The sequence below is a fragment of the Salminus brasiliensis genome, chromosome 10, assembly GCF_030463535.1.
Source record: "Salminus brasiliensis chromosome 10, fSalBra1.hap2, whole genome shotgun sequence".
In the NCBI taxonomy this organism is placed as follows: Eukaryota; Metazoa; Chordata; class Actinopteri; order Characiformes; family Bryconidae; genus Salminus; species Salminus brasiliensis.
In genome coordinates, this window is record NC_132887.1 from 21410085 (window position 1) to 21431544 (window position 21460).

At 43.2% G+C, this 21460-nt stretch overlaps 1 protein-coding gene across 3 annotated transcripts in view; it reads right to left on the reverse strand.

Annotated features, from left to right (window-relative positions):
* The window catches only part of evla (Enah/Vasp-like a), a 60129-nt gene extending 38669 nt beyond the window's left edge, over positions 1 to 21460 (reverse strand). The window contains exon 1 of one of the 3 annotated variants that reach the window (XM_072689676.1): positions 21012 to 21460. In XM_072689676.1, coding sequence (XP_072545777.1) covers positions 21012 to 21016 — 5 coding nt within the window. In that variant the 5' untranslated portion in view covers positions 21017 to 21460. Of the gene's footprint in view, positions 1 to 13580; positions 13802 to 21011 lie in introns of those variants that run through there. The other 2 variants (XM_072689677.1, XM_072689674.1) reach the window with 2 other exon arrangements.

Genomic DNA, 21460 nt, shown 5'->3' on the forward strand with positions numbered 1-21460 from the left:
CTGCTTTAAGCCTAGTTAAGAGTCATACAATCTCCATTAGGCCCAAACTGGTAGATCCATAGGAACGTGTCAGTGTTGCCATAGAAACCGCCAGAGGAGGGGCAGGTGAGGTCAGTGTTGCTAGGCAATGTCGCAGTCGTGGCTATTGTTGCCAAGCCAACTGTGTGGAGTGGCCAGGTCAGCGGAACATGCCCGAATAGCCCGGACTGAGGCTACTACACTGTTTGACCACTGCACACAGCTACGTTGCAAAATATCTGCTATAGGAGTGGGCAGGTCTTTTGTAATGACAAACAGCTTTATGAGTAGAAAACCTGGTGACTAATGTGATTTATGTCAGGTGTGTAGCCTGTGAAGGACACTACACTAATAGTGGGTAGGGTCATATTTTGCTCTCAGCAAGACGTGGAAAACATTTCGTTAAGATTCTGGTCCATGTTGACATGATTGTGTGGCAAAATTACTGCCAGTGACCGGAAACGACCCTGAAGAACACTGAACTCACTGTACTGTTGATGATGACATGATGCATTAGCGTACAGGAAGTGGTCAAGAAGGGATGCGCATCGTCAGCAACAGTTCTGTGGCACCAGTCTGTGGCATTCAAGCGATGGTTGCTTGGTATTTTCAGACCCAAAGTGTGCCAAGAACACATTCCCCACACCATTCCACCACCTCCACCAGCCTGGACTCCAAACACAAGGCATGTTGGGTCCATGGACTCATGCTGTTGGTGGCAAATTCTGACTCTACCACTCTTCACTCGGTTCTTCCGACCTGGCTATGTTTTTTTTCCAGGTCTGTGCCCAATGCAGCCTCAGCTTTCTGTTCTTAGCTGACAGAAGTAAAACCCAATGTGGTCTTCTGCTGTTAAAGCCCATTTTCGACGTGTTGTGCAATCTGCTTTTCTGCTCACCACAGTTCAACAGTTACCTTAGCCTTTACGACAGCTTCAACCAGTCCAGCCATTCTCTGTTGACCTCTCTCATCAACAAGGCCGCAGAACTGCCATTCACTAGATGTTTTTCTTTATTCCACCATTCTTAGTAAAATCTAGTGCTGAAAACACTCACCAACAATCATGTCAGGCTCAAAATCACTTAAATCTTAAACATCAGCTATTGATATATACAGTAAGATTAAGTATCTCAGATTAAGAAGAGTTATACATTACCTCATCCATGTTAACATAGTGATTAGGATGCAAAAGGCAAGAAAATTAACTGCTAATTATAATTATGGGACTTGATTAACAGGGTCCCTGAGCTGTACTGTCCATATTGCCAATCACTGGGACATTTTAGAGGCCGCTTCCAAAGACGACTTCTAGAGAGCTACTTTCATCCAATATATTGTTTCACATCCTATCAACAAATCCATGTGACATATTTGGCCTTAGTCTAATTGAGGAGGATTGAATGTGTGCACACACCCCTTTACCCACTTCACAACAAAACATACATGCTGAGGAATCCTGAAGAAAAATAATCTCTCTGGCATATGCTGCTCAGAGGGTAAACACAGGCAGGCTTGAAATTATGGTCAGTGCTATTTTTACCTCTTGACAACAGCAAGGCCAACAGACTCCTCTGGATTTCTGTAAAAGATAAAGTATGGTAAATTCCCTGTTATTAGACAGCAGTAGAGAAGGAGACTGCTGGTAGCTTGTAGGCCAGAAATCATTTTGGGGCGAGAAGAGCTAAGCTAATGTTTGGGTAGCTGTGAGAGGAGGACTCAGAGCTGGAACTGGAAGTGGATTACAGGCCGATTTCCTGAAAGACTGGTAACTTCTTCCAGTCTTCACTTTCAAAATAACCGGGACCTATCCAGCCCTGCATCACAACAGATCTTCACACGTACACAGAGAGAGCCTAATTGAAAACTGATGCTAATACAAGCCATGAGGGAACATTTTAATTGCCTTCGAGAAGCTCCCCTTGGCCAAGGAATGACAGTGATGACGTCAAGCTAAAAGGGTATTCTGTATACGGCTGCAGTAATTATACTGAGATGGCGGTATGCAAGGCTATTGGTCCATTGATTTATTGATTAGCTAAAAGTCCCCCAGGCTAACAAGCTTTAACCAACTCAAATAGCTCTGCAGGAACAATCAAAATACCACTGCGGCCTATTTTAGCAACATCTATTGGAGAGGGAGGACATAAAAGATCCAATCCGTGTAGTTTATAGTGTGGTATTAATGATGGCAACCACTCTGGTTTTTCTTTTCTCGGACTGAATGAGGAGCTTCTTTGAATAAGAAGCCTTTAACTACAGTTTAAAAGAGTCTGGCCAGAGGAGGATGGGTCCCCCTTGTGAGTCTTGGTTCCTCCCAAGGTTTCTTCCTCCAGCTCTGAGGGAGTTTTTCCTTGCCACTGTCGCCGTTGGCTTGCTCACGGGGGTCTTTGACGCTTCATGTTATTCCTTCTTTCTTCTCTGTCTCTGTTCTTTATTAAGTACTAATTATGTAAAGCTGCTTTGTGATGACAACAGTTGTAAAAAGCGCTATACAAATAAATTTGACTTGACTTGACTTTAACTGCATTTCTCTATAGAGGGCATTTGAAAGGGACAGTCTACTCCAGTGTTATACAGCCTAATCTCTACCTCATCTTTAGTGTATATTAGATTATCACAGATAATTATATCTGTATACACTATATGTCCAAATGTTTGTGGACATACCGTCTAATGAATGCATTTAGCTACTACTACTGCCAATATTGTAGGACTCAATAGGACAAATTAAACATGAAGCTATTTTTAATGCGTTAAATGCAATCAAATCCTCACAGCAATGCTCCTTAAAAGTCTAGTAGAAAGCCTTCCCTGGACAGTTACTCCACCAAAAGCAGGATAACTATTTTTTTTATATCCTTGAGTTTAGAAAAAAACAATTAATGAGAAGGTGTCCTAATACGTTTGTCCATGTATTGTGTATATACTATATTGTTTAACTGTAAATGTGTATAATTTCTTATTTTAGTTACTTTAGTGCTGCTTTAGTCCTTCCATCACCGTGTGGATGGATTGACTTTTCACAGGTTTCTGCTTGATTGTGCATTAATATCATAAAACCAACGGAAATCTTAGTCAGCAGCAGCTTAAAGATGTCATTCCAGGTCTCTCTCTTTAAAAACAAAACTTTGGGGGTCATACCAGTGTGTAGCTCATTCTTCCAGACGGTCCCTTTGTGACCACTCACTAAAACACAGCATGCCACTACAGAGGAGCACTTAACATCATTGTGCAGTGACTTAACCCCCCCCCCCTCCCGATAAAAATCCTCTAACACAACATCACTAATGTTAGTAGCACAACTCTAATGCCACAATACCAAAGAGCATCACTACTGCACTGCCTTAATGGCTTTCCACACAATCACTGTGCTTACGTGCTTATCCATGGAAAAGGCTCACTACATTTGCTAATACTAGATTTATTAAAAGTGTTCCCTGTGGAATTAACGGTTCTTTCCAGTGCTGTTCCAGGTGCAGTTTCACCAAGACTGTGTTTACTAATGACAAGACGTTCTGAGGCAGTTCTGAAGACAGAAATGCTATGCTGATTAGTAAGGGTCAATGGCCAGAATGGCCAGACCGGTTGAGGCTGAGAGAAAGGCTACAGTAACTATGTCAGATTCCACTTCTGTCAGCCAAGAACAGAAAGCTGAGGCTGCAGTGGACACAGGCTCACCAAAACTGGACTGGAAAAATGTATCCTGGGCTAAAGAATCTCAATGTCTGAGGCCCACAGATGGTAAAGTCAGAAATTGGCACCGACAGCTTGAAGCCATTGACCCAACATGCCTTGTGGAGGCTGGTGGAGGTGGGGAAATGCCACACTTTGGACTCAGATTGGTTAATACCAACCAATCGGTGCTTGAATACCACAGATTGTATGAGTATTGTTGCTGACCATGTGTATCCCTTCATAACCACAATTTACCCATCTTCCAATGGATACGTCCAGCATGATAATGCACCATGTCACAGAGCAAAATCTCAACCTGATTTCATGAACATGACAATGAGTTCAGAGCAATCCTACAGGAACTGCGTGATGCAGTCATGTCAACAAGGGCCCAAATCTCAAAGGAATGTATCCAGCATCTTGTGGAATCCATGCCACTAAGAACCAAGGCTGTTTTGAGAGCAAAAGCAGGACCTGACCAGTATTAGTGGATCCTAATAAAGTGCTTGAGAGTGTGATTTACTCATTTGGGAAATACAGCTGCTTAAAATCAGATGCAGATACATTGCTGATACATTATTCAGTGAAAGTGTAGTAAACAGAAAAGCCTGCATAGGCTGTAAACCTGTGTGTAAACACGGGTATTACTGGAAAACGATTGTATGCTCCAACAGATCACTGGGAGACCCATTTTTGCGTTTACATCAACTGAACACAGAACTGTGGCTCTTAAGGGTGACCCATCTGCTCTAAGTGAGATTACATAATGACTCTGTTGTACTGGTAGAAGACATGTGTCTTACGTTCTGTTGCTGGAGGTAACATGGGCCACTCTCCTCATTTTTCCAACAGAAGCACTGATCCAAGAGCATTCGCCCTGAGCAGTTCTGTGACTGCGTCTGTGACAGCCTAAATTAAACATGGGCCTTCTGAAGATCTCACAAAGAACATGCATGACATTTCAATAGCCATCATTTATGAGCAGTAATGATGCTGTGAGACGTTATAACCAAGTGGGCTACAAAACCAACACCACAGGAAACTGTCCTTTCCACTTGGTCGAAGTCATTCTCGTCTAAAGTGAGGTTTCTGCCGGCCAGAATCAAACATGTACTGTGGTGTACAGAATGTTATCAAGCTAACTAAGCTAAGGCTAAGCTTCTGTCTCCTAATTCAGAGCAGTTTATCATTTATAATAGTCAGTTATACTGTGTTCACTTAGTCTGTGACCCTGTGAACAAACTGAACCTTGTATTTATTCGTGTTACGGTTGAAAACATCAGAATGAGATGGTACGGAAGCCACATAAACTAGAACCATCTGCCCTCCTTGCACACTTACATTACTACTCCCGGCCTCGCTAATACCGTATACTGCAGTAATATTTTGAGATGGTATGAAGGTATGAAAAAAGTCGATACTGCCCAACATCACGTACATGAAAAATGTGGAATACTGCTATTGACACACATTGGCCACATCGGTGCATACCTAGAAGGACTGTCACATTATTCACATAGTCATATACTGTATATATGTATAGTCATATGCACAAGTTTGAGCACCCTTGGTCAAATTACATGTGTTTGAAGTTTCTAAAGTATATTGGCATATTAAAAAGTATGCTTTTTAATATCACTTTGGTGCCAGAACAGAATAAAGCCTGGATTATCCATTAATATTTGATCAAAGACTATTTGATTACTAATATAATTGACAGTGCCAGACCTGGAAGCCTAAATTCAAGGCTAGCTATATTACAAAAACGGTGGATTTGTATTAAAACACACCAACTATTAAACATACGACAAGTTACAAAGGAACTCAGGCACACACTGACCTTCTTTTAAGTGCTGCATGTAAGTTCAGTCCAGAGTCACTATAACTCTGTGGCAGGTAGAACTGAAGAGAATGAAAGCGGGCGTCCATTTCACAGCATCCGTACCTATAGCATCCGCAACGCTGGTCTGTGCTCCTCAGCACCAGCTGTGTATGTTTCTATAATCTAGGCAGAAATAATGTCAGGATAACACACACACACACACACACACACTCACTCACGTTCAGTACGTCATAATCCCTTTACTCCACTCAAAAACCCAGACCTACATCAAGCTATACATTCCCGCAAGCTCAGTGAATGTGCTACGGGACGCAGTGAGGAACGATTTGGAGCAGGTCAGTGATGAGTGAGCAGCTCTACTGAATTACACAGAGGTGTCATGAGATCGGGTTGCTCCTGTGAGGGGACGGCCTGTTAGTGGACATGCCCTGTGTCCGACCCTAAGGGGGATTACCTCATCACAGGCCCATCCCCCTACCCAGCTGTGATAAAGAGAGACAGAGAATGAAGGGGGGGGGGGGGGGCAGCCCACTCCCAACCATGTATTGACACACTGACACGGTCAAGCCTCTATGGATGTACGCATCACATACAATGGTCAGCAAACGCCTCGCTTTTCAAACAGCTGAGCTGTTTTTGTCAGTTTGCAATAAGCTGGTAAAGCCTAAACAGGGGCTTGTCTCACTCAGCAAGTTCAGCTTGCTGCTGCTCTTCCTGGGTAAATTAAATACATTGTCATCATCAAATATTGGTATGCAATGTTGGCTGAATGTTGTTTTTAAGCAATGGTAGCTGGTTTCGAGTGGTCTACGCTGGTCTTTAATGGTCCAGTGGATAAAAAGCTGCTCCTCTAGACCTATACGTACCCTATGCTGGTAAGCCAGCTGGTTAACCAGCTCTTGACCAGCATGGTTTATGTTGCATCTGATTTTGGTCATGGATGGTAATGCTGGTAGACCAGCGTGGTCTTGCTGGTCATACTGGCCAACTAGCGTGATCTTGCTGGCTGACCAACATGATCAGGCTTGGTCATATTGGTTGTTTTGCTTGGTCTTGTTGAATATGCTTGTAGGACAACCAGCATAAGCTGGCCATGCTGTTTTTTTTCATTTAGGGTGTGTCCCAATTGTCAACTAATTAGTAATGTTAATTAGTTTTTGACTATGTAGTACAGATAAAAGTTGAGTATACTCAAATATCCACAATGTACACTCTGGAACCGGTCAGTTTTCAGGTGGGGTTATGATGGACACTATTATCTCACAATGCAGCACGAAACCAAGAGGAAGGAGCTATTCACAACTGGAGGAGCTACTTGCAACAGTGCCAGGAGAAGCCAAAGTGACATATGTTGGCATAGCAACACTTCATCACCTCAAATGGGGTATGTTAATTTCTTTTTGTGCAACCTGCCAAACCCACACTATTAAGATTAGCATATAGTCAACAACTTGTAAGATTAGTGTGTAGTACTTAACTGGGACACAAGCCTTAGTTTGGCTTGCTCTTGACTGTTAAAGTGCGAGGTATCAACATTGGCAAGATCCAAAGAGCTCCCTGAGACGCATATGAGTGAGGAAGGGTTTTAAAAAGATCCCAGAACACGTAGAAATCAGCTGTTCCACTGTTTGCAGAATCAATTACAAGGAAAACAACTGTAAACATGGCCAGGTCAAGCTGTCCTAGCAAGTTTAGTCCAAGTTTAGACCACAAGATGCATAAAGCTTCTCCAACAACCCTAAAATGTCATCACTGGACCAAAAGGTAGTTTTAGATGTCAAAGACAAGGTTTTCTTTCATCTTCATTTGATATGTCCTGTATATGTAAATGATAGGGATACATAATGAGATGAGAATCATGTCAGCAGATAATTGCTTAAAAAATATGTATCAACAAAGTCCAACATATGTAGATATATAGCCCAAAATACACTGAGAAATTACACTGGTTGGGACGGAACTGACTTCCAGCTGTTCTATTTAGAACCAGCCGTAGTTTGGATGTAGCAGCAAGTCCAGCTCCAAAGATTCTTGCATAATTACAGAATTATTCAGAAGGAACACAGTAACACGAACGCCCATGGCATTCAACATCAGAGCTGGAATATTCAAGAAGAGACTCCTGATAGCAGTGAAATCTAACACGCTGTGTTGTGGTTACACCATATTAAACCCCTCAAACTGGGCTGGATCATAACCCAGTGCTGAGCTTCAACCTGACTTGCTGGAAAACTTTTAAAAGGCTATTTTTTTAAAAGTCAAACGTCTAATCTCTCCATTCACACGAGAATGAAAAAAGCGTCACTTAACCGCACACATGAGGATGCCAGCTCAAGAGGGGGCGCTATACCTTGCAAAGTTTGACGTCAAGTCCCTCAAAAAGCCATCGTAACTGGCAAAACATGTAAATACAGCGCAAAGCTCAAGCACATTTTCTGACAACTACAAAGATTTGTTCAAACAGCAGGCCTCCATAATTCAATCTCACACACTGGTTAACCTGGAAAAAGATGACTTTTTTATGTTGCCATGGTGACGCTGGTGTTTTTGAATAGAGAAGTGCAGTTTTTGTAGCTTTTATCTGAGCGCACTGTAATAAAAGAGTAAAGTCACGCAGTCATTAGTCGGCAATAAGCATGCTCAAAAAGCTGTGTTTTGCCCGTCCACATGAAAACACTGAAGACGGTGGTGGGTGTTTGGTGTAGTGTAGCGAGTAACATCACCTTCCCCATTGTAGTCTAAGGTTTGAATCCCTAGCCTGGCAAATACACCATGCTACACCACCAGGAAGCGTCCTTGGGCAAGACTACGAACGCTATATTCGCCAACATTCCTACATGACTGTACATGTAACACCATACCTAGCGCTGGAGTGTCAACCGAATGCCATAAATGTAGAGCAGGGACAACCTCGAACTGTGCTGAACTGTGGCTCTTAGTTCCCCATCACTGAATTAGAATTAAGAGACTAAGAAATATTTCTCAAACATGTCCACCCTGGACAGCGTTCAAAAACCTTGGAGAGAGTTGTCACAGACCTATTCTGCCGTGTTTTTGTAGGCGGGAGGCCAAAAGGAAAAGACTACGCTAGAAAAAATATCCGGGTACGTGTAAATAGGGAGACTATATAGGCAACTTGTTTTTCTAATGTTTCTTTGCATAAAATCCAAGAGGGCACCTTTCTCTCTCTCTCTCTCTCTCTCTATATATATATATATATATATATATATATATATAAGTATTGCTGTTTTTTAGAAGAAATTTGGGGAGAAAATGTAACATTTGTACAATCGAAACCGACATTTTGAAACTCCAATCTTACCTACTTCTATTTGAGGTCATATCGTACTTGATGGCAATGGTCAAAAGCCAATCCGCACCAAGAGACCTTCGAGTTTCAAGTACGGCTCGGCTCGACCCGCCATCCCTCAAAATCCACAGAAGACGAGCGTCCAGACTTTTTTCCGTCCTGACACCAAAGTGGTGGAATGAGCTCCAACGCTGGCTGTCTTCAAACCCAGACTGAAGACCCACCTCTTCCGAGAGTAATTGGGTGAATAGTAGAGTATTAGGGTCTCCTTACTGACTTGTGTTATAGTGAGTCTTGGTTCCTCCCAAGGTTTCTTGACTTGACTTTGAATTTTTAGTCTATTCAACCTAGCTGAGGTTTTTCTTGAGTAAATAGCAAAGCACTTATGTAAGTCGCTCTGGATAAGAGCGTCTGCTAAATGCCTTAAATGTAAATGTAAATGTAAATATCATCCATCCATCAACCTTGCTTACAGTATCGCAAAATACTGAATTGCTCCTGAAGTGCTCCTGTATCCTGTATCGTGATATGTACTGTCACGCCAGATTCTTGCTAACACACAGCCCTAGTTTTAAGGTGAATTATTCTAAACATACAATATTAATGTGAAAAATATACTTGAAAACATTACTACATGAAGAGATTACACATAACATGTGTGTACAGCAATGAAAGGGACTGAAATGCTTGCTTAGAAATTTCAATAAAAAAAATATTGAATTATATATTTACCACAAAAATCATTAAACATCACACACAACTTGACATGAACGTGAACAGCAATTGCACATCTGAAAAAGCACTAGCACTAGGATGTGCATGAACAGTGCACATCCTCTAACCCTTGTCTGCGCTCACTTTCTGACTCCACAAGCTCTCCTTGCTCGATATTGTTCGGTGGGGGACCACAGCAGTGACACATTATGACACTACCTGTCAGTGGCACTAATAATGTGAACGATGAGTGGACAGAACATTCTGATTAGTGACGTGATTCTCAGCAAGTCAGTGGTCTAAATGGGATTACCATGAAGTAAACCTGCCTTTGACATATAGCCACTAACATTTGAGATCTTTTACCTTGCAGCAGTTCTTTGGGAAATTATTCAATGCATCAAAAATGGGAGAAATCTGAACCTATTAGGATTCCAATACAGTAAAAAACACTGAATGTGTCCTGTGGGGGCTTCCAAGTAGCACAGCATAGTAGCTCCATCATCTGGAGATCACTGGTTCTCTAATCCTACGGCCAAGACAGCACAATTGTCCTTGCTCTGTCTGGGTGGGGGAGTATGCCAATGATGCCCCCATTATTCAGTGCAATCCTAGCTAGTATGAGCACCTGTTAACACAACTGGCAGTTAGTGTCCAACTCCTCCAAGCATGTGCAACTCTCCTTTTGACATTGCATTAGTGCCAGTTCAGAAAGATGCGGTGCGAAGGCTGACTTCATGGACTCGGAGGAAGCACATGGTAGTAGATGAAGTCTTAGCTAGTAGGTGGGGATTCACAGTGACTAAATTATGAGGGAAAACAGCCTGAGAATTTCAAAGAGAAATGATGATCCATCAAAATGAATTGAGTTGAACTGCCACCTTCAGACTGATCTGTCAGTTACTTGCCTCTTAAACACTACAAACAGAGCAGCAGGAGAGCTGACGGCCAGTGTGGAGTCAGTGATATCAAGTCAGTGGAATAAAAAACTGCGCTCTATAATAGAGGCCTAACACAGGGTGATTTGGTGTGAATCATTCCTTTTGTCTCTGGCCTGCTGTGAGTTACTCTGTGAGAGAGAGAGGGAGAGAGAGAGAGAGAGAGAGAGAGAGAGAGAGAGAGCGGAGGAGTCATCCACCTAATTAGAACTCTCATGAAGAAGCACACACACTACTGACGACTGATGAGAGATGCAGCCAGAAGCAGTTTGAGCTATGTATACACACACACACACACACACACATATACAAGGCTATATATTAGTCGTACATGGTCAACAGTTAAACAGTCAGCATCCTCTTTAGTTGTGATTGATCCAATAAATAAATAAATAAATAAATAAATAAATAAATAAAAAAAAAGCCTAAGTAACACTACTATAACATTATGCTCCACTGACTGTAATAGGGAGTCTCTATTACAACCGGCGGTCCATAGGCTGTTTAAGGGGTTAATATAGGCCTGTTATTCCCAGCATGGAACATTAAACCCTACACAGGCTAAAGAAGCAAGCACTTGGTGGCTCCCTAATGAGGACCGAGCACATGCAGCCCAGGTGTTAAGTTGGGAAGCAGTTTCCATGGCGAGGAGAAAAGTGGACACATGCCCCCCCACGCTGTAGTAAGAATAGCTGGTGTTGGTCACAGTCACAAATCCTTATCCTTAAAGGCAACCGCCCCATCAGCGAAAGCGTATGTAACCCAAATGGTCCTGAGAGACAGGCCAGCAGGAATGGAGAGGGGGCTCTGTATCAAAAGTGTAGATTCAGCAAAGCTTTCCAAGGTCAGGGATAGCTGAACCCTCAGTGTTTTGACAACACTGCTTTTCAGGACAAAATTTACCTTGAGTGTAGTTTACTGTCAGCAGCGAATCACAATGGATGAGTCTTATTCAGAGATGTCCAGAGTATATTTAAGGCCTACTTAGCACAACTGACACTTACACCATAAAGCTGATCTACAGACTTGACTGGGAAAACAAATGAGGCTGCACCGTCCTGACTCAACCCCGTTCCTGCCACATGGCTGCAGCTGGCGCGGATAACCTGGAGACTTTCCTAATTCTGCCCGCTCCAACAACATATTTCCATTTCCTGTAAAGTCTCCCAACTGAGACTGAGTGCTGAGGCTCTTCACTTTCCAACATTTTGACAGATAACACTGCTAATACTCATCAGTTTATTACTGCACTGAAGTTTTTTTTTTACCACAGTTTGGGTTCTGAACATGTAATTCTTCACAAGGCATTTATAAAGAGTAAGAAAAGAACTAGACACTGGGAATGTGTGGAAATCTCCATAGAAATAAGGACAGGCTGATCTGATATTTGCTGCTGGATAGAAGGCCGCTGTGCATTTCTTCTATATTAACTGTGCAGATGTGCACACACTGCCAATAGAATAGGACTCTCCAGGGCAGATCAACATCAACCTACTGGCACAGAGCCTAATAAAGGTGCATATATTTATCATGGCAGAGAAAGAAGTGAATGGTCCCGTAGCGTAAAAGTCCAAAAATATGTAGCATTAACCCACATCATATGCATGTTATCTTTATTTTTGTCATGAACCCAACCTGTAACCTAGGCCTAATCTAACAGAGATAGCTAGCTAATAAACAGCGACAACCATTTTACCTACATCTTTACCTCTGAATACCAGTACTGTTAAAGTAATAGATTATTAATGTGTTAATAATAGGGATCAAGTTTTTTACTTGTGACTATCGGCCGATATCGATTTGCTGGGTCATTTTTACAGTGACGCTCTAAGCTAACTGTAACCTACATTTTTTCTCTTCCCCAAACTTTCCGTTTCACCTTAAATGATGCATTAGTTATGTTCTGCAGTTGAAATATACACACTGTAACTGTGGCACTATTTAAGGTGGACTGGAGAGTTAGAATTACAAGTTAACTTTAGCTTTGGCTGATAAGTGGTAACATCACAACACTTATCATCTAAAATCTCATCAGAAATGAGCTCTGTCTAAAGTTTTCTAAAAAACTGAAAGTCTGTCTGCAGCAGTTGAGGAGTATGTACATTAATGTCACACAGAGGACGTCCGATGTCACTCTGCTACAGTAAACCTAAGGATCGGAAGTGGATCAGAACCTTAAAAGCTGATACCCAATCCCCTAAAATGCCTGGATTGACCCCCAATCCCAAGTCACTGGATCGGATTGGAAGTGAAATAGTCAATAATGTGCTAATAGCACACTCATGCTTTTCTAAAATGCTCAGCTTTTATGAAATGGCTTTTAAGGTGATACCTTCAGGGTCTAAGCTGGACAGTGCTCCTGAGAGGCCTACGGAGACATCAGTAAGCGGTTAGCAAAGGGAACTTCTGGATGCTTTCGAGAGCCTCCACTGCAGCAGGAATTCATGAGCTGTATGAGAAACAGTAATATGCAATAATCACAGTCACTGAACAGAACCAGTGACTGTAAATGTGATATACACGATAACTACAGTTATCGGTGGGAACATGCAGCCACTGTTGCTTTCACTGGATATCAGTGATGAAAGTTGGAAAGTGTGATTTTCATGTACAGCACTAATAACTAGTAATAACTACTATGAAACTAATAAGTGGTATATGTACGTATGATAGATGAACTTCAGTGTGGGTCTACATGCAGGCTCTTGCAATCTGACAGGTTCAGTCCACTACAGAACCTTCACAGAGCCGTCCTCCATGCCGTCCTCAAGACCCCAATAAAGTGGTGGGAACTTTTCTGAGAAGGCGAGAGCCTTGTTTGCGTTGTGGCTCAGTGAGTGAAGATTAATCAGCTCATTCCTCCGAGAGAACAGCTGGTGGGACAAATCAGCGTGCTCAGCTAACACGCTCACTAAACGAGTGTGTGTATATGTGTGTGTGTGTGAGTGTGTGAGCTAGCGGTACCGTGAAGAAGCAGTCGCAATAGCTCTCCATTAAAAACAAGGAGCTGCTACAGGGATCAGCCAAGAGACGTCCCACAGGAGAACAAGAGCGCGAGCTAGAGGGCACAGGAGACTCTTACCCATAGTCGTCAAAAGAATACATAGCTGGAGGTCCACGGGAGGCAGGACGGTGAAACTGGATCCCCTCAGCGGCGGATGAAAAACGAAGGAGAGCGGGAGCAAGAGGGTGGATCACAGAGAAAGCAGAGAGTGCATATTTTACACCTCATCTTCCAGACTCAGCCAGCAACAACATGGAGCACACTCATGCTTACAGAGGAGTGTCAGAAAGGAGGAGAGGAGGGAGATATGAGAGAGGGAGGGAATGAGAGCGAGTGAGAGAGAGAGGGAGAGAGAGAGGGAGAGACATAAGCATGTGACAGCTCCAGCCCAGTCACCTTGTCCCTCTCACAACCATTCTTATCCACTCAAAGGATTGGAGGGCGGTCTTTGCCTGGGAGGAGGCTGGAATATTGCTTACGCCGAGCTACCGCATGATCCTTTTAACTTCTGCACACACACTTAAGCTTGCAAAATGCAGCTGGCTTGAAGCAAAATGTGAGAGACAAGATTCCTGAGGTTTTGCTGAAAAAGTCATGTTCCTGGCAGCTCTAGTAAGCACTCTTACACACCAAGTGACTTAACAGTCCAAAACACTGAATTTCCAAATCTGGCTTTTCCACTTTGTGGGCTTTTTACAAAGAGCACTGTATCAACAATCAATCACTGCTCATAGCTTTCTAAAAATACTACATGCTAGTGTTTCAGTAGAGACTGTTAGAGGCCAGAACAGGTCAAGACCCAGATCAGGAGACTTTGAGACAAGACAAGAGCAGGGACAAGAGCAAGACTTTATAGTAATCGAGTGTATAACAAGACCAAGAGTTTGTAGTAGATAAGTCTAACACAAAAGCAAGACCTTGTAGAAATCAAATCTGAGACAAGACCCAGACTTTGCAGTAACTGAAACCAAGACTTTCCAAGAACTGAATCCAAGACAAGACCAAGATTTTCTAATACCTGAATCCAAGACAAGACCAAGACTTTCTAAGAACTGAATCCAAGACAAGACCAAGACTTTGTGATAACTGAATCTCAGACAAGACCAAGACTTTCCAGTAACTGAATCTAAGACTGGATATCAGACCAAGATTTTGTAGTAACTAAATCTAAGACTGGATATCAGACCAAGACTTAGTAACTGAATCTGTAACAAGACCAAGACTTTGTAGTAACTGTGCAGAAGAAAAGAGCAAGACTTTGTTGTATTTGAGCACAAGTCAATACCAAGTCTTTGTAGTAATAAAGAGTTTAAGACAAGAGCAAGACTTAGTATCTTTTGAGTCTAACACAAGATCAAGACTTTGTTGCAGTTGAGCCCAAGTTAAGATTAAGGTGTTGTAGTATTGGGCCCTAAACAAGACAGATGTTTTGTACTAGTCGAGTCCAAGACTAAACCAATACGAGGACATACTGAGTTCAAGACAAGACCAAGACTTTGTACTAGTCGCATCTGAGTCAAGATCAATATCAGTGTCTCTTCATTCAGAAGTGACATTTTACTACCATGTTGAATTGAAAACAGGCCTGGGAAAGATAAAGACTGGGATTGGATTAGGATGAAGGATGTTTAGAAATGTTAAAGTTACTTTAATTTTCACATCATTTCATTTTAAAAGGCAAGGATATGTTGATGAGGGTATGGGTCCTATAAACACCAGGTTAAGTGTGTTAGAGCCACTGAACGATGCTAAACTTCAGTCGTCCAGGATCAGAGCTGGACTGTCCTGATCTATATAATCAGCCAACTGGTTGAGTCAGATCTAGCAGAATGAACCGTGACAGGTGTGTGGCTCAGTCAAATGAGGCAACCGGAAAGACGATCCAATCAGGAAGTAGATGACTTTACTCTTAAACTCACAGGCTGCAGAAGCAAACGAATGAGCACTTACACCTATAGCGGTGTTTCCCAATCTGTGCAGTATTTTATTTTGTTACACACCCACACTTTAAACAGATATTGGCCAAAAAGGGTTTTCTTTGTGTGATACCATAAAAGAGCCACTTCTGAGAGAATCATAGAGAACCGTTTTTGGAAATGAGAGGAGTAAGTGTGAAGAACCTTTAACGTGTTACAGAACCCTCTTATTAAACCCCCTAATTATGTGAAATTCCTTCAAACCGTTTTTTCACACTCACCAATCTACATGATGTAAAAGTGGTTCTTCTATGGCATTTCTCAAAGAACCCTTTGGGCCACCTTTATTTCAAGAGTGCACTCCAGCCCAGAAGGGGATAGTTTCTTTCGCTGATCAGCTGAATCAGGTATGTTACAGTATTTCAGGACCACTGCAACAAACCAAAAGCTGCCTTGATAGACCTGACAGTTCTCTGGTTCATATCACTGCTGTCTAATAAAAACCATGTATCTCCATGTTTGTCCGTGTTTAGTTTTTCCATGATTGGAACCTTGTAGCTACTCTGTACACTGTTTAAATAATTCTGGATGAATGGACCAATAGAAATGCCCTGAATGACTTCTAAAAAACTCTTATTTTACACTGATTTCCATTCAAAGTTAAGGACGTTTAAGTCATCACCACTTTGGTGATACATGGTCTTCATTGGACAGCAATGATATACAGTACTGTTCAATGGTCTTAGCAATGGCTGAGAGGGCATCACACTGAACACTCTTTCAAGCAGTTAAGGTAATAACATAAGAATAGCTTGCACTGTTATTCACGTAGAGACTGAATCATCTAGACAGTAGAGTAATAGTACAGTAAACATCTAAGAATTCCATTCATTTCTATATTATTCAAAGATTCCCATGCAAACAAAGTCATTTAGAAAGGGTTGATGTGAAACACTCCGGTTCAGCTTAAGGCCTGTTCACAATGAGTCTGATTTGTACGGACTTAAGTACAGTCAGGTTTCAAAAACGAATGCATAATTTTGATTGATTTCTGTGTTTTATGAATTAAAATCAAGGGACCAATCAGAGCTCCGTTCTCGTTGTTGCAGACCAAACAAATGAGCATCAAGACGGCAGCAGAATAGTTTATCCTGTTCGTGGCAGAACACAAAAGCTTATATGACCAGCAGGAACATGTTTGCTAAAAATGTTTAATGATGGTTAAAATGGTTAAAGAAAATATATGAAGGAGCAGAGCTGAAAGGCTGGGGAAGACGGTGAGAACTTTATGTAGTCTAGGTGCATCCTAGTCAGTTATTAAGAAAGTCTGAAATTAAAGAGGACAGAAGCGGATGGGGAGCTGAGAAAAAGAACGAGTGGAAATCTATAAGAGTTATGGAGTTTCTAGTCCAAATGCAAATCACTTTGAATGTTCCACTATATTAAATAAATAGCATAGGTTTTTTTCCTGTATGAAAAATTATACTTGGTGTGAACAGGCCTTTACTCAACCTAACTATGCATTGTAATAGCAGTGGTCCTTTTAGTTAACCCTTTTAGTTAAAGTAGTATCCATTGCCTACACAAGATGTGCAAATGCACCCACACCCACAGCTTGTCTAGTCCCTGTAGAGAAGTATTGCCAATGGAATAGACAATACTCTCTGGACCAAATATGCATGAACTTATTGGCACCATGCCTAATGCCTATGGGCTAGAGGGGTGCTCCATTCATTACTTTTGGGACGAGTTGGGGACTGAGGTGGGGCGGTGCTCGTTCAACATCCTGACCTCATTAATGGTCTTGTCACTGAATGTAATTAAATCCTTACAGCAATAATAGAAAGCCTTTACAGATACAGAATAGACAGTTAGTCCAACAAAAGCAGTATACACTCTTATTTAATAGCCTTGATTTCAGAAGAAACAATAAATGAGCAGGTGTCTCAATACTTTTAGCATAAGAGATATCTGGAACTAAACCTGGGTCTCCTTACTAGCTCTCAAGCTGTCTACAACTACACAGTAAAGATATTGTGATTATTCACTGCACTGATGGCTACTTGCATTTATTGTAATCATCTAGGGTGTTCATACAAGCAAATACACACATCTTGTGAATATTTATTGGTTCTGGTCTGTGCATTATCGTGTCATGGTGCAAGCTTCAGGAACAGCTCTCATCCCTCAGAATGGACAGGAAAACATCAGACTTCTAAGAAACACAGGTTACAGGACTAATGCCTGCTTGAGGTCGAGGTGTTGCTGGACATCCAGACAGCAGTCTGATCAGCTTTGCACATGCTTACCATGTGAGCGTGTGGTAAAGCCTTTAGTGACTTTACAGGCTCTTGTGGAGTTTCCGGCTCAGACCTCAGGAGACCTTTCCCTACACCTGTGACACACACACACACACACACCTTCTGATGTGAGAACACAGACTCACACATACACAAATTACAAAAATACAATTACAAGAAGTGTTCTTCACTGACTTCACAAGCTCAGACAACACAAGGAAGAGCGTTCGTAGGCTGGCTGAGTGCTTATGGCCCACAAAGCAACGAATGCACAGGTTCATCTGAACATGATTGAGCGCTCTACTGCTGACGCTAAAAATAACCCATACCCCATACTGGGAAGTGCCCTGGGTTTTGTAAATTATTCCATCCAACTTGCTCTTACGTCTTCTTGCTACGTCAGCTGGCACGGCTATTTAAGACTTCCTCTTGGCCACGAGTGAAGCCTATAAAGACGCCAAGCACGCGTAAGGCAAAGCTACTGTATGAAAAGCGAGAGTGTTTGAAGGAAATATGTGGGGCCATACACGCTTGATGTGTGTAGCTCATTATTTCATTCAGGATTTACAGTATCAAAGATCTTAAAAAGCCATCTGATCACACACACACGGTTGATTCAACATATAAGCCCAGCGTGTTAAATTATGATGTGGCATATCAGCCTCTTCACCGATTCTTAACACACTGTGTGTGCCTCTATTTATGCTGTAGCTTGCATTTAGTCATTTCTGAATTTCCAAACATTTAGTGCAGCTGGCCAAGATGTTTCATTCCCATGACATGCTGAGAGCCCTGATGGCTGTGTTTACATCTCAACTAGGAATGTCCAATCGAGTGTTGAGTACTTTAAGGATGAGTGAGGAGGGCTATGAATAATGCCTGTTCATTGAGCCCAGGGGACAGCCACAAGATGTTCTGGTAGAACCAAAATTAGGAGTGGGCGAGCTGAGTCAAGACCAAGACCAGGAGTGGATGAGACCAGGTCAAGACCAAGACCAGGAGCGGATGAGACCTGGTCAAGACCAAGACCAGGAGCGGATGAGACCAGGTCAAGACCAAGACCAGGAGTGGATGAGGCAGATTTAAGACCAAGAAAGACCAAAAGTGCGTAAGACAGAGTAAGATCAGGAGCAGGTAAGCCCATGAGTGAGTGAGAGCAAGTCAAGACCAAGACCAGGAGCAAGATGAAACCAGGTCAAGACCAAGGCCAGGAGTGAATGAGACCAGGTCAAGACCAAGACCAGGAGCGGATGAGACCAGGTCAAGACCTAGACCAGGAGCGGATGAGACCTGGTCAAGACCAAGACCAGGAGTGGATGAGACCAGGTCAAGACCAGGAAAGACCAAAAGGGTGTAAGACAAAGACCAGGAGCAGACAAGCCCAAGTCAAGACCAAGACCAGGAGTGGATAAGACCAAGTCAAGACCAGGAGCGGATGAGGCAGATTTAAGACCAAGAAAGACCAAAAGTGCGTAAGACAGAGTAAGACCAGGAGCAGGTAAGCCCATGAGTGAGTGAGAGCAAGTCAAGACCAAGACCAGGAGCAAGATGAAACCAGGTCAAGACCAAGGCCAGGAGTGAATGAGACCAGGTCAAGACCAAGACCAGGAGCGGATGAGACCAGGTCAAGACCTAGACCAGGAGCGGATGAGACCTGGTCAAGACCAAGACCAGGAGTGGATGAGACCAGGTCAAGACCAGGAAAGACCAAAAGGGTGTAAGACAAAGACCAGGAGCAGACAAGCCCAAGTCAAGACCAAGACCAGGAGTGGATAAGACCAAGTCAAGACCAGGAGCGGATGAGGCAGATTTAAGACCAAGAAAGACCAAAAGTGCGTAAGACAGAGTAAGACCAGGAGCAGGTAAGCCCATGAGTGAGTGAGAGCAAGTCAAGACCAAGACCAGGAGCAAGATGAAACCAGGTCAAGACCAAGGCCAGGAGTGAATAAGACCAGGTCAAGACCAAGACCAGGAGCGGATGAAACCAGGTCAAGACCAAGGCCAGGAGTGAATAAGACCAGGTCAAGACCAAGACCAGGAGCGGATGAGACCAGGTCAAGACCTAGACCAGGAGCGGATGAGACCTGGTCAAGACCAAGACCAGGAGTGAATGAGACCTGGTCAAGACCAAGACCAGGAGTGGATGAGACCAGGTCAAGTCCAGTCCAGGAGAGGATGACCAAGAGAAGAACAAAAGAGGGTGAGACAGAGTAAAGACAAAGACAAGGAGTAGACATGCCCAAGTCAAGACCAAAAGCAGATGAGACAAGACCAAGAAAGACCAAAAGAGTCTCAGACAGAGAAAAGACAAAGACCAAGACAAAGACTAAACGTCAAGACTGAGACCAGGAGAGATCAAATGAATGTGATTTCTGCTTTGATGCTTAGACTCCAAAATCAGACGTGTTCACTATTCAGATTAACACTGATTCACCTTACATTCGGTTCAGAACCGATGCTTCAGTTCACACAGAAAAGGCACAAAATAAAATAAAACAAATTTCAAAAATAAATCTCCAAAAAAAATACAAGACCAAGACTACTCATAATTACCAACACTGTTATCGCCACCGCACTTATCACACATCACCGCTAACGGAATCGTTTGGTGGCTGAAGTATCGTGAATCGTTCGGCCTGTACCGATTCCCACCCCGAATGTGTCTAATGGTGTTCAGCCACTGTGAGCCTGGCCAGGCCTGAACCAGCGGACCATCCGCATGTGTTGAACATCTGAAGCCTCGGTCAGGGTTATGTCAGGAAGGCTGCGTCATTTAGGTCCAGCCATTCCAGTCATAACATCTGAGCTCAATCCTGTGTCCAAATCCCAGTCAGGGAGCGCTGCGCTGCGCTGTGCTGCGCCGGCCAGGCTGAGCGGCTCCTCTCTCTGACTCCATCCCCTGACTGATAAAAACACGGCTCAGACGGGTTCAAACATCACACCAGCTTTCAGCAAAGCGAGGACGGAGGACACGCTCCTGAGCCACAGATTAGCATCTTTGTGCCGCGAATCTCGCTCACACCCCGATTTCCCTGAGCATCTCTACCGTCAGCACAACAGAGGACAGGTGACGAGCAGACTGGGCGAGTTCACAGGCCCAGAGACAGAGAGAGGGGGAGCGCGCGGCTACATTAGCAGCAGTAATAGTGAGAGTAATGCGCACTAAACAGCAGTGAAATCCGGGAGGAGAGGAGTCCCGAGGCTAAGAGGGCACATTTTCATTAATAAACCTCCTCCAGCTGCCACTGTTTTCACCTCCCGTTTTGTAATGTCACGTTTCGGCTCATGCTTACCTCATCTCACCGTTTTTTTCCACCACGAATGAATGAATTCACGAAGCCCAGGCGATGCTCTCTCTCTCTCTCTCTCTCTCTCTCTCTCTCTCTCTCTCTCTCTCTCTCTGTGTGTGTCTGTCTGTGTCCGGAGAATCAGCGGCGCATCTGCTCTCTCGGCCAAGCCCGTTTTTTTAGTCGTGGAGAAGCATAAAGGCTTTCAGGTCGGAGAGAAAAGGGTTCCGATGGCAGGATAATACTCATGAAGCGATGCGGTACCAGTCCGCGGACGGGAGGCAGCGCAGCTCTCTCAGACGCTCGGCCGGATGACGGACGTTCACATGCGGCGATTTCTGCTCAAGTGAGGCTAAAATCGCTTCCATGATCAGACGAACATCGTTCGGGGTTTTTGCGAGGGGCGAGCGCGCTCTGGAGATGCCATTTTTCCTCCCTCGTGATGTGAGCGGTGT